At 42.5% G+C, this 13,534-nt stretch overlaps 1 protein-coding gene across 2 annotated transcripts in view; it reads right to left on the reverse strand.

The window, feature by feature from the left end:
• Positions 1–3,109, reverse strand: part of LOC120222055 (zinc finger protein 595-like) — a 202,455-nt gene extending 199,346 nt beyond the window's left edge. For both annotated transcript variants that reach the window (XR_005525954.1, XM_039219741.1), the window contains exon 1: positions 2,938–3,109. Coding sequence is in view for 1 of the 2 variants with exons in the window: in XM_039219741.1 (XP_039075672.1) it covers positions 2,938–2,952 (15 nt within the window). In the remaining variant the exon portion in view is untranslated. The remainder of the gene's footprint in view (positions 1–2,937) is intronic.
• Between the last annotated feature and the right edge of the window lie 10,425 nt (positions 3,110–13,534).

Raw genomic sequence — 13,534 nt, forward strand, 5'->3', positions numbered from 1 at the left:
AAACTTTTTCTTAATTAAAATATTATTTAAAAAAAAGTACAAATTCCAAAAAAGATTTCTCATTGAATACTCTGTGCACCTACCCTCCCCCATGAAAATAAGTGACCTGCAGTCAAAGTAGAGTGCTTTCTGTCCACGGGTCCTGTCCCTCTGCTACTTCAATAAATTACTTGTATCATACAGTAGCTCAAGAATAGTATCTTGACCATAGAACTTAATGATCCTACAACATAATATTTCTTGAAAGTATTTTATGAGTTTTTTAGATTTTTATTTATATTTTTTTGAGAGAGGGTACAAGTGCTGAAGGTGGGGGGTAGAGAGAGAGAAAATCCCGTGAGGGGCATGAGAGAGAGATGTGGACTCGAACGAATAAACTGTGAAATCATAACCCGAGTTGAGTCAGATAGTTAACCAACTGATCCACCCAGACACATTGAAAGCCTTTGTTTTTTATTTTTGTTTATTTTGAAAAAGAGAACATTTTTGATGCAGGAACAGAGAGAGAGAGACAGAACACCAAGAGGGCTGCCATTATCAGATGTAGCCTGACATAGGGCTCTATCTCATGAACTCGAAATCAGGAACTGCACCAAAATCAAGAGTGGAAACTTGTCTGAGCCACCCAGGCGCCCCTCATTGAAAGCTCTTGTTTCAATCATCACTTGTGCCCTATGGTACTTCGGGATTTTAAGATCCTCAAACAAGTGAATTTTGACTTGAAAATTCAGAAGTGTAATTCTTCGCTTTTGGAAAACACAAAGAAGTACATAGAAGAGTATGTCTGTGTCATGACTATGCAGTGACATAAAAACCCATGGGCTGGAGGTTTGATTTAGAACCTCTATCCCAGAGGTCATTAGATCTACTACACAAAAGTAAGAGTCTTCATTGCCCCATGGAAACTGACCTGAGGTGGGCCAGAAATAAATACATGCTCAAGAAAGTATTCCTGAGGCCTTTTTGCTGGGTGAATGAGGCTGAGATTATTAAAGCACATGGACAGGGTCTCAGGAAAGAATGAGCTGCAGGGTAATTCTGAGGAGCCAGGGATTATATATGTTAAGTTCAGTAGGTAGAAATATAAGTTTCCTAAAGGACTTTCATAGGTAAAAGAAACTCACCGGATCCCGGAAGTCTGTCTATTGTCAAGCTAAGCTTGCTTTTTGCCTCTAGAAAAGCACTGACATTAAAGCAGTTGTAAATTCCCTGAAGAAAATCTTCCTCAGCCAGTCTCAAGTATTTCCCAGTGGGTTGCAAGTTGTAAGAAAATTTAAGTTTATCTACATTTCTTTGGCCTTTGTTCTCCTCACCAGAAATGGCAGAAAAGGGGGCATCTAGGTGCTCAGTCAGTTAAGCATCTGACTTTTGATTTCAGCTCACGTAAAGGTCTCATGATTTTGTGAGTTTAAGCCCTGAGTCAGGCTCTGCACTGACCCTGGGGAGCCTGCTGGGGATTCACGTGCTCTCTCTGCAACTCCACTGCTCTGGCTCTCTCTGACTCTCTCAAAATAAGTAAACTTGGAAGAAAAAAAAAAAAAACTACAGGAAAAGTGAAACTGGGAGAAAGAAGTTTCCACTTTAAATATGGTGGTGTCTGGAAATTGATCAGAGAATCTGCCTGAAAAACATTTCAACCAATAAGAAGGAAAATTACATTACATTCCAGGGGAGAAATCTGGCAAGGGCACAAAGCCAAGTAAAAGAAGGTAACATCAGCTGTAAGGAAACAAAGCGTCAGCTGTAAGGAAACAAAGCGATCTCAGTGCCTGAGGCACACCCCAGGACACAGGACCACAGGTGTGTTCTTGTGACCCCAAACAGCAAGTCAGAATAGAAACCACTTTGAGGAAACAGTGGATTTATTCAGCCTTCAGTCACATATAGTTTCCAAGTCTTGTAATATCTACAATATTCTCAAGTAGCTTTTCCACAACCTAACGAAAAGGAACTTTCCAGGTTATTCTGTGCCTCCTATCCATCCTATGTGTTTCAGAATCCTATTCTACCCAGAGTGGAGAAAGCGTTGGGATCAGAACTAAGTGGGAACGGTTTTCCTTGAGTGCAGCCCCAGCGCCAGACCCCATCAGCAACAAGAACCTTGGACTCAACACCCTCCCGTCTCAATCTGTCACAAAGGGACTATTTTCAAACTTGCAGGAATTTAACTGAAAGTGACAACTGTTGATGCCCTGCTGGAAGGCAGGTTGGAAAGAAGGGACCGGGGTCTCTGGGACACAGGGGAGGAGGGCTCTAACCACCTACCTGGAGTATCATTTCTGAGAAGGTAGAATTAGGTGGAAACATAAAGCAGAACCATCAGAACTAAAAAAATCATTGATTTCTTTTTTGAGATTTCTGTTGTAGTGGGATTCTCACACCCAGACTTCTCTCCAGGAAACAAATGCATTGCTGCTGACATAATTCAGTTGGGTTTGTACCCAAAGAACTGAGCCCTGAACTCCACATGGCATAGTTTTTATATATGTTTTACTTCTATGTCTCCTATATACGGTAACACACAAACATGCAGTTGCACCAAGTGTCTCTTACTACAAGCTCAAGAGGGACGCGGTCAGGTACTCATAGAGCCACATTGTCTTAGAGTTTTCATTCCTCAGTGAGGAGACACGACCACACTTTTAGAGAGAGAGAGAGGAGAGGGAAGGAGAGGGAGGGAGGGAGACAGAGAGAGGGAGAGAAGGAGACGGAGGGAGAAGAGAATGCAAACTGAGGGAAGAGGGACAGAGGAAAGGGAAGAAGAATCTTAACCCCGACTCAAGGCTGGAGCACAGGTCCCTGGGATCAAGGCCTGAACTCACATAAAGAGTCTGATGCTCAACTGGCTGAGTCACCCAGGTGCCCTGCGATTCCTGCGTGCATGGAATTTCCCCAGATAAAAACAACAGGGCCTCAGGCCAGGCCCACAAGGCTTACCTGCGATCTAGCCATTTCTTTTTTCACCTTCTCCTCTAGATTTGCTTCTCAGAAGATCTTTTTGGGAAAATCCCCGCTGAAGTAGAAAATGTCTGTGAAGTCACCAACACAGCCTTTTCCCCCAGTAAACTGCTTGCCTGCAGGCAGGACTTTGAAATGCAGAGAAGGCCCAACTTCCTAGTCCTTTGTGTCAGGAGCTGTTCACAAACTGTGAGCTCCTGCTTGGGAACCAATCCCTGAGTTTCGCTTCTCTGCTTTCAGGACCCTCCCTTCCCTCAGACACACACAATTTCTGCTTGAGAATAGGAAATGTGTGCACTTGGACCTGACCCTCCCCGACTCCTGTACAGGAGACCTGTTACCTCTCCTTGAGGAAAGCCTATACTCAGATATCATAATTCTTTTAAATTTTTTTTTAATTTTTATTTACTTTTTGAGAGACAGAGCATAATTGGGGGAGGGGCAGAGAGGCCGTCACAGATTCTGAAGGGGGCTCCAGGCTCCCAGCTGGCAGCACAGAGCCCAAAGGGGCGCTCAAACCCACAAACGCTAAGATGATGACCTGAGCTGAAGTCAGACGGTTAAATGACTGAGCCACCCCGGCACCTCTCAACGCTCATAAATTAATGGGAAGCCTTCCTGCCTAACCATGGGCCTCACTTAGAACTAGGATACAAAACCATAGGATTCAGTAGGCAGAAAGGGAAAGATTAGGACCTGAGGTCTCTGGGTGGGGAAAAACACATTTTGGAACAATGCTGTGAGTGTCTGATCCCAGCAAAACCCCCTCAGGTGTAAGGTTTCACTTAAAAATGTGACAGTCACCACCTGCTGCCCCTCAGGTTCCCTTCAGGAATTTGACTAAAAACCTAACTACAAATTAGTAGTAGACCCTAAAACATAAGACCCACAAGGAACTGGAGGCCCTGAGTGGCTCAGTCGCCTACTCCAGCTCAGGTCATGATCTCCAGTCTGTGAGTTCGAGCCCCGCATCGGGCTCTGTGCAGATAGCTCTGAACTGGAGCCTCCTTCCAGCTCCGTGTCTCCCTCTCTCTCTGCCCCTCTCTTCTTGCTCTCTATCTCCTTCTCTCTCAAAAATAATAAACATTAAAAAAACAAACCTCAAGGAACTGTATGGCCTTAGACCACCCCTCATACAATGGAAATGAAGACAATCAGCCGTGGAAAACCAGCACCTACAGTCATGAAGCCAGTAAGTGTCGGACCTAAGAAGGAACAGGGGGGAAGGGAACGACGGTGGGAGAGACCTGACCCTCATCCTAATGGAGAAAATAAAGGAAAACTCCTTGAGGTCATAGAGGTCATAATGGCGAACTGCCCAGGCTGCATGCTCCCCACTCACACTTCCTTCCCCTACCTGTGCATAGCGATGCCCCCAAGTCACCTACCCCTAAACATCCAATCAGCTTTAAACGCCGCTGCCCTTATGAGTGGGCTTCTTTTAACTTTATAAGCAAATAACCGCCTTTGTTCAAGGCTCAGCCCTATGGAGAATGATCTCCTCTGAGCCCTCAGGTGTAACATAAACCTCTTCCCTTCCAAGATGTCCTAGACGCACTTAGTTCTTCCCCCAGCAATACAGACCAGATTTCCACAACAATAAAAGAAAGGTGTTGCCTATTGTCCTGGGTCTTCACCCTGAAATGCCCCCTCCCTTTACCTAGAGCTTTCCTAGGACTCTCCCTCGCCTTTACTGGAATCAACTTTTGTCTGTTGCTCATTTTGTGTCCACCCCTCATACTTTGAAGCAGGAGACCAGGAATCCCTGGTGTTGAGGTAAATGGACCTGCACCAGAATCCCGGGGAGCACCTCACTAAAACAACACTGTTGTTTCCCTCCACCCACCTCAGGGAAGCTGAGGGGGAGGGCAGCAGCAAGGAACCTTCTTGAAACTCCACAGGTGATCCTGTTGGGAAGCATTTGGGGAGGTGATCAGGCAAAGCACAGGAACCAAGGCTTGGGTCCTTGCTCAGATGAAAATCCATGGTGTCTCCACTGATCAGAGTTTCTGGGGATTTACACATTCTCCCTCTTTCTGCTGCACAGAGGGAGCCACCCTTCTAAATGGAACTTTCCCTTGCACATGCAAATGTCTCTTACAAAGGAAACTGATCCTGGGTTTCAGAGCTTTTCCTTTGTCAGATTAAAATAATCCTCATGCAAAGAGACACAATTTGAGGTGACAAACTGCTGCCCTTCAGTAAGAAAGTTTATTTTCCTAGGTCATTGACAAAAAGTTTTCCAAATAGAATGTACTCTTTAAAAATTTTTTCTTTGATGTTTATTTCTGAGAGAGAACTAGTGAGCAAGCATGAGCAGGGGAGGGGCAGAGACAGAGGCAGACACAGACTCTGCAGCAGGCCCCAGACTCTGATCCTTAACTGACTGAGCAACCCAGTCACCCCAGAAATTCATATTTATTGATAGCTATCATGACTCATGCATTGATAAGGAAGATGCTGTAATCGAATTGCTTGATGGTAGCCTAGTACGATCAATACAGCTGCTTCAAGGTAGTCTAGCCTATATACTAATGAGTGGCTCATCATAAAATTGTTGATGGCATACAGTATTACAGTCATAGTCATAATGCATATTAGAAATAGTGTCACAGGGGCACCTGGGTGGCTCAGTGGGTCGGGTGTCTGACTTCGGCTCAAGTCATGATCTCATGGTTCATGGGTTGGGGCCCCATGTTGGGCCTCCACCTCAGAGCATGGAGCCTGTTTCAGATTCTGTGTCTCCCTCCTTCTCTGACCCTCTCCTGCTCATGCTCTCTCTCTCTCAGAAATAAATAAAACATTAAATAATATTTTAAAAAAGAAGGAAATACTGTTACATTTTTAAAAACCACTTGTCAAAAAGAAATTTAAAACAACATTAAAACAACAGAACTACTTATGATGTTAGGCTGAAATGTAGTTTCTCCAATTCAAAACTGAGTATTATTTAGTGCTGTAATGTAAGTGTTTGAATATAAAGTTGGAAAACTGTATGAAAACCAATATACTGTTAAAGTATACTAAATATCACTGTATGTATCTTTATGAAATGATAGGTTCTCTACTTCCATTAGCTTCACACACAAGGTTCTACAAGATGAATACTTAGGCAATGATGAGGATGGAAAACACCTCCTACATGTTGATTGCTGTGTAATATTCCATTGTGAATATAAGCTACACCTTCTTTTTCCATTCATCAATTAATGGACACTGGATTGCTTCCATTTGGTAGTTACAGTAATTAATGCTGCAATAAACACTGGGGGTGTACATAAGTTTTGGGAGATACTTTTGGCCTTATTTCCATTTTTTTCCTTTTATTTATTTAAATTCAAGTTAGGTGGGGTGCCTCAATAGCTCAGTTGGTTAAGCCTATGATTTTGATTTCGGCTCAAGTCATGATCTCAAGGTCCGTGACTTTGAGGACCCAGTTGGGCTCTACGTTGACATCATGGAGCCTGCTTGGGATTCATTCTCTCTCTCTCTGTCTCTCTCTTCCTCTCCCCTGCTCACTCACTCTCAAAACAAATGAATAAACTTACAAAAATAAATAAAATAAATTCAAGTTACTTTTCATACTATGTGGTATCGGTCTCAGGACTAAAACTCAGTGATTCTTCACATATATATGACACTCAGTGCTCATCTCAACAAGTGTCGTCTTTAATGACGACATTAGCTTATCCCCCGACCCACCACAACCTCAGCAGCCCTCCACTTGTTCTGTGTACTCAAGAGTCTTTTTTGGTTTGCCTCCCTCTCTGTTTTTATCTTATTTTTCTTTCCCTTCACCTATGTTCATATGCTTTGTTTCTTACGTTCCACATATGTGTGAAATCAATGATACTTGTTGTTCACTGATTGACTTATTAGACTTAGCATAACACACTCTCGGGCCACACACACTATTGCAATTGGCAGGATTTCATTCTTTGTGATAGCCAAGTAATATTCCTATGTATATCTATACCAACTCTTCTTTATCTATTCATCAATTGATGGACATTTGGGCCTTTTCCAACATTCAACTATTCTTGATAGAGCTGCTATAAACATTGGGGTGCATGTGCCCCTTCAAATCAGCATTTTTGTATCCTTTGGGTAAATACCTAGTAGTGCAAATGCTCGGTCATACATTAATACTATTTTTAATCTTTTGAGGATCCTCCATGCTGTTTTCCAGAGGGGCTGCCCAGTTTTCATTCCACCAGCTATGCAAAAGGGTTCCCCTTTAACAGTGTCCTTGCCAACACCTGTTGTTTCTGCAGTTGTTAGTTTTAACCGCCATGTGTGAGGTGATATCTCATTGTGGTATTGATTTGTCTTTTCCTGATGATGAATGTTGTTGAGCATCGTTTCCTATGTATGTTTGCCATCTGGAAACCTTCTTTGCAAAATGTCTCTTGGTGTCTTCTTCCTATTTCCTCATTGGATTCTTTGTATCTTAGGGTTTGAACTTGATAATTTCTTTATAGGTTATAGATATGAACCCTTTATTCCATATATCATGTCCAAATATCTTCCTTTACAGCGGTGGCCTATTATCTTTGTTGGTTGTTTCCTTTACTGTGCAGAAGCTTTTTATCTTGATGAGGTCCCAATAGTCATTTTGGTTTTATTTCCCTTACCTCCACAGACATGTTTAGTAAGAAGTTGCTGTTGCCAAGGTCAAAGAGGCTGTTGCCTGTGTTCTTCTCTAGGATTTTGATGGACTTCTGTCTCACATTTAGGTCTTTCATCCATTTTATTTGTTCCTATGGGTGTAAGAACATGGTCCAGTTTCATTCTTCTGCATGTTGCTGTCCGGTTTTCACAGCACCATTTGCTGAAAAGACTGTCATTTTCCATTGGATATTCTTTCCTGGTTTGTGGAAGATTAGTTGACCTTAGATTTGTGGGTCCATTTCTGGGTTCTGTATTCTGTTCCACTAATCTGTGGGTCTGTTTTTCTGAGAATACCATACTGTCTTGATGAATATAGCTTTGTAATACAATTTAGAGTCTAGAATTGTGACACCTCCAGCATTGGTTCTTTTTCTACATTCCTTTGCTTTTAGGATTAAGTTTATCTTTTGGATGCAAATAACAAGAGCACTGGCCAGCATAGACCAGTTTAGGTCCACGATAGGTTCACTTAGGAGACAGACTATGAAGGGTCACACACTTAGGAGTACCTCAATTTAATGTTAAAATCACCACCCACGGAGGAAGCACAGCCTTCATTAAGATAACATAATATACACATTTAAGCTGCTTTCTTAATTATACATGTGCTTGCAGCTGCCTTATACCCATCTCTACACAGGATGACAAAACTCTTCTTTCATTCTAATCCTAAATAAATGAAGTACTTACCCCTTCCCTTCGATCTTCAATGTTGGAAGTAACTCTCCCAATTGTCTTATTCATTGTAAATAAAGATTCCTTTGAGTGACAATTCCACCTAGTGAATTCTCTACCTGTAATTCACCATGGAAGCAACTCATGTCAGCTTAGATACAGAAAGTCATCTTCACCCAAGAAGAGGAGGTGTTCATATTTCTATAACAACACACCCCTGTACAGTTCTTGCTGAGGGAGGCTCAGGCATCCCGCACTCCTCCTGAGGGAATTCTATGGCCACATCCCTGAATGTCAGCAGCCCCTGCAATAAATGCCACAGTCTCCAAGTGGACACAGGCAGTGTTCAGAGTGGTACCTCAGATGAAAGGAAGGAGCTGAAATCAATGGTTCTGGCTTCGGTGAGATTCCTGCTTTCTCCAGTAAGGCCATTTTTAATAGTTACATACTTTATATATTCTCTTCCTTTGAGGTACCAAGATGGCATAAGATTCACAGAATCACTGAAAGCACTCTCAATTTCTGCAAGATAAACTGTGAACAGAAGGGGTCAACAAAGACACACACATGTATGAGGACTGCATTTATATTGTACAGTATAAGTTGTGTGTATTTCTTTTTTTTTTCTTTTTCTTTTTATTTATTTCTAGGAGGGAGAGAGAGAGAGACAGAGTGAGCAGGGGAGGGTCAGAGAGAAAGGGAGACACAGAATCTGAAATAGGCTCCAGGCTCCGAGCTGGCAGTCAGCACAGAGCCCGACGCGGGGCTCGAACCCACGAACCGCGAGATGATGACCTAAGCGAAAGTCGGACGCTTAACCGACTAAGCCACCCAGGCTCCCCAAGTTGTATCTATTTCTTAGATAGAAAGGTTTAACGGGTTAGAAATGCAGTTATCAAAGTATATATTTCTTATTTTTCAAAATATTTGTTTTTTTTTTTTGAGAGCTAGAGATAGAGCATGAGTAGGGGAGGGGCAGGCAGAGAGAGGAGACACAGGATCCAAAGCAGGCTCTAGGCTCCAAGGTGTCAGCATAGAGTCCGACACGGGGCTTCAACTCGAAAACTGTGAGATCATGACTTGAACTGAAATCAGACACATAACTGACTGAGCCACCTGTGCAGGCACCCCTGTGTGTATCAAACTCTAATATGAATTAGAATTTCACAACAGGGATTCAGAGGTCAGGTTCTGTCTGATTCAGGAGTTAGAATGGGAACTGAGTCTGCGCTTCTAACAAGGCATCAGCAAATAACAAAAAGGTAGAATTTCATGGAAAGAATTACCAAAGAACAAGAAATGAATGGGGTTTATAAACAATTCCAGAGTCTACAGCTTAAAGCAAGACAGGCAACAGGAATACTTTCTGAGCATTAGTAAGGCTAGATTCTAAAAGTTCACATAGATCAACACACATACACAAATAGTCTAGTGGACAAAACATATTATTCTTCCTCTTTGTAGAATATTTTGTCACAGTAAATGTAAGAAGCTAGGTGTTTTTCTAAAAAATATTTTTATTTATTTCTAGGAGAGAGAGAGACAGCATGAGCAGGGGAGGGTCAGAGAGAGAGGGAGATACAGACTCTGACACAGGTTCCAGGCTCTGAGGTGGCAGTCAGCACAGAGCCCGACGCAAGGCTCAAACCCATGAACCGTGAGATCATGACCCAAGCAAAAGTTGGACGCTTAACCGACTAAACCACCCAGGCGCCCTAAAAGTAGGTGTTTTTTTAAGTTAACCTTTGAATTAATTAATTAATTAATTAGCGACTGAGAAAGCACAAATGGGGAGAGGAGCATAGGAAAAGAAGGAATTCCACATGGAGCTCTGCACTGAGGATGGAGTCTCCTTAGGATTCTCGATCCTGTATCCCTGGGATCAAGACCTGTGCCGAAATCAAGAGTCAGACACGTGAACAATGAAGTACCCAGGAACCAGGTCATGAAATTGAATTTTGGGGTCACCTGGATGGCTGAGTCGGTTAAGCGTCCAACTGCAGCTCACGTTTGATCTCATGGTTCGTGGGTTTGAGCCCAACATCAGGCTCTGTGCTGACAGCTAGCTCAGACCCTGGGGTCTGCTTCAGATTCTGTATCTCCCTCTCTCTCTGGCCCTCGAGTGCTCATACTGCCTCTCTCTCTCAGAAATAAATAAAACATTAAATTTTTTTTAAAAAAAAGAAAGAAACTGCATTTCAGCCTAGGTTGTCTCACCTAGAATTTATCTAAGAAAATTCACTAATCAACGTACAGAAACAACTGTAAAATTATGTTTATAGTAGGTTTAAAAACTGAGAACTGTGATGACAACAATAAAGTATCCACTTGAAATTGACCTACCGTTTACATGTGAAATGGTACACCCTTGTAGGGCTTGAGCTTACAACACTGATATTAAGAGTTTCATACCCTCCTGACCCAGCCAGCCAGGCACACCTGCACATATCTACACTTTTCCAAAATGCCATATACACATTGAAAATGACAGAGCAGAATATCACCTTGGTGACTTAAAGAAGAAACATTCTCAAAAAAAATCATTCTCAATGACATAAAACTCAACGATATATTTGTGGATGATTATGTTTCTGTCCTTTATTACAGTATGGACACACAGACAAAATAATATTAAGAAAATAGCTACTATTCCTGAGTCTTGTATTTCTTTGAAAAATTTTTTCCAATCAGTGTTTGTGCTATAAGACACCCCAACCTATTAACTATATGATCATTGTTTTCTTTTTCCAAAAATTCAAAGAGTAAAGAAAAAAATGTGTCTGTGACATGAGAAGGAGATGCAATGAAAACTTACAATTTGGAACCTCACTGACTCAGAATCACCTCTCCCAGAAGTCAGAATCTCCAGTACACAAGTCAGAGAGCCTTCACTTTCCAGTGGAAACTACAAGCAAAGAGAAACTCAGAAGAAGGAGTCTCCAGTTTAATGTGATGGCTTCTGCACATGGATTAGTAAATCCATCCAATCCATACGAATGACTTAGAGACATGTTCATGTGATACAACAGGAATGTGGCAGAGACAGCACCAAGCCAAGTAGAAGACATTAACATCAATTGTAATGAACCCAATGTTTTAAAGTTTAAATCTTTTTTTTTTCAATTTTATTTTGAGAGAGATAGAGAGCAAGCAGGGGAGGGGCAGAGAGAGAGAGGGAGACAGAATCCTGAGCAGGCTCTTCGATGTCAGTGCAGAGCCCGATGCAGGGCTGGAACTCGTGAACCATGAGATCATGACCTGAGCCAAACTCAAGAGTCACACTTAACCAACTGAGCCACCGAGGTGCCCAATAGGTATCAGTGCCTGGGGCACACGGAAGGACACATTATCACAACTGTGTTCTTGTTGCTGCCCCAAAATAAATTAGAATGTGATCTAATTAAGAGAAAACAGTGGGTTTATACAATTGCCATACCACAAATAGCATCAATATCCCCCTAATATTTAGGGTATTTAATAAATACCACATTTATTTATGTATTTCTTTAGTTTGCATCCTGGAGAACACGACTCTGTTTCTTTTCCAAAATTTCTGAGTTTTTCTGGGCTGCATGTCCATCTTGCTTATTCGTGCATTAGGACTAATCCCTGTCCCCACAGAGTTGATAAAGCATCCAAATGGAACCTAACTATCCTCTCCTTCACTGATATCTCAGTACAGGAGTCCATCCACCATATGAATCTCGGACTCAATGCCCTCCACTGCAGATCTCTCCCAAGAATAACATTTTTAAAGGTTGCAGGACAGTAATTCAAACTGTTAGCTTTCAAGTGCCTGGGTGACTCGGTTACTCTTCTAAATCTTTACTTCAACTCAGGTCCTGAGCTCACAGATTGTGAGTTCAAGCCCCGCATCCGGCTCTATGCTGACAGTTCAGGGCCTGGAGCCTGCTTCATATTCTGTATCTCCCTCTCTCTTTGCCCTTGCCCTCCCTCTCTCTCTCCCTCCCTCCGTTTCTCTCTCTCTTTCTCTCTTTCTCTGTCACACACACACACACACACACACACACACACGCACGCACAATTAAATAAACATTTGTTAAACAGTTGCAGTTTTCATGTCCTATTGGAGGCCAGTTTGGGAAGAATGGAGATTAAGCTCTGGATTATAGCCAAGAAATATTCTAAAGGGCTAGACTTCAGTCTCAGTTTTTAAAAAGATGATTTTAGAGGGTGAAAGCGCTCAGAAGACAAAAATATCAGAAGTAGACAAAGACACCTTTGCAGTTTTTAATCAATGGGATTTCAGGAGGGAAATACGACAGCTTGTAACCAGAGATGAAGGCTTACCTGAGAGCCAGACTGTTCACTCTTACTCCTTGTGTGCCAGCTTCCCTTCTCAGGAGACACCTGTGAAGTCACAGTCGCATCATAAACATTTGCCTTTGAAGCACAACCTCTATATGCGTTAACTGCTCATCTACAGGAAGGATACTAAAATACTAAAAAGGCCCAACTTCCTCCTCTTTTCTGTGTTGGGAGCTATTCAAAACCTATGAGCTCCTCCAACAGGACCATTACTCCATTTCCTCTCCCTGTCTTCAGGCAGCCTCCTCTCCAACACCCCCCACCCCCACATTCTAGGACAGCATGGGACATCTGTGCCACATGGACCCCACCATCCCAGACTCCTGAAGAGGACACACTGTTAAGTCTCTGGCCCTTGGAGCAAGGCCAGCCTTCAACCCTAATAAGTTTCTGAGGAGTCTTCATGCTTTACCAAGGCCTTCCTTGGAATCATCCTGAGCATTTAATTAAAAAATTATTGTGGCTCCCATGGAGACCTATTGACAGAATCAGAGGGCCAGGGTACTGGTGATGATCATATTTGAAACTCCACATGTTATTCCAATGGAAAGACTGGACTCAGAACCTTGTAACTAAGGCTCCTTGAACTTTCATGTGCTTTGAAATCATGTATTCTAGAACCCCCTAGGAATTGTAACGTTTCAGGTTTGGCGCAGAGCCCTGGAAATAGCATCCTAGAAATTCCATGCCAGTCCCAGTGTTGCACAACATAGACCCAGAATCAGTAGCACTAAGTGAAGGAAAACAGACACAGCACCCCAGAGCCCCATACACTCACCATCTTATCTTCACACAAGTACCTTTAGTTCCCGGTGAAGACCTTCAATCACAGGCCTGAAATGACACATTCTGTGCTGCTCTTTTGAAGTTTACTGAAGGATAGAGCAGTAATGTTGTCAGT

The sequence above is a fragment of the Hyaena hyaena genome, unplaced genomic scaffold, assembly GCF_003009895.1.
Source record: "Hyaena hyaena isolate Hyena2069 unplaced genomic scaffold, ASM300989v1 scaffold_838, whole genome shotgun sequence".
In the NCBI taxonomy this organism is placed as follows: domain Eukaryota; kingdom Metazoa; phylum Chordata; class Mammalia; order Carnivora; family Hyaenidae; genus Hyaena; species Hyaena hyaena.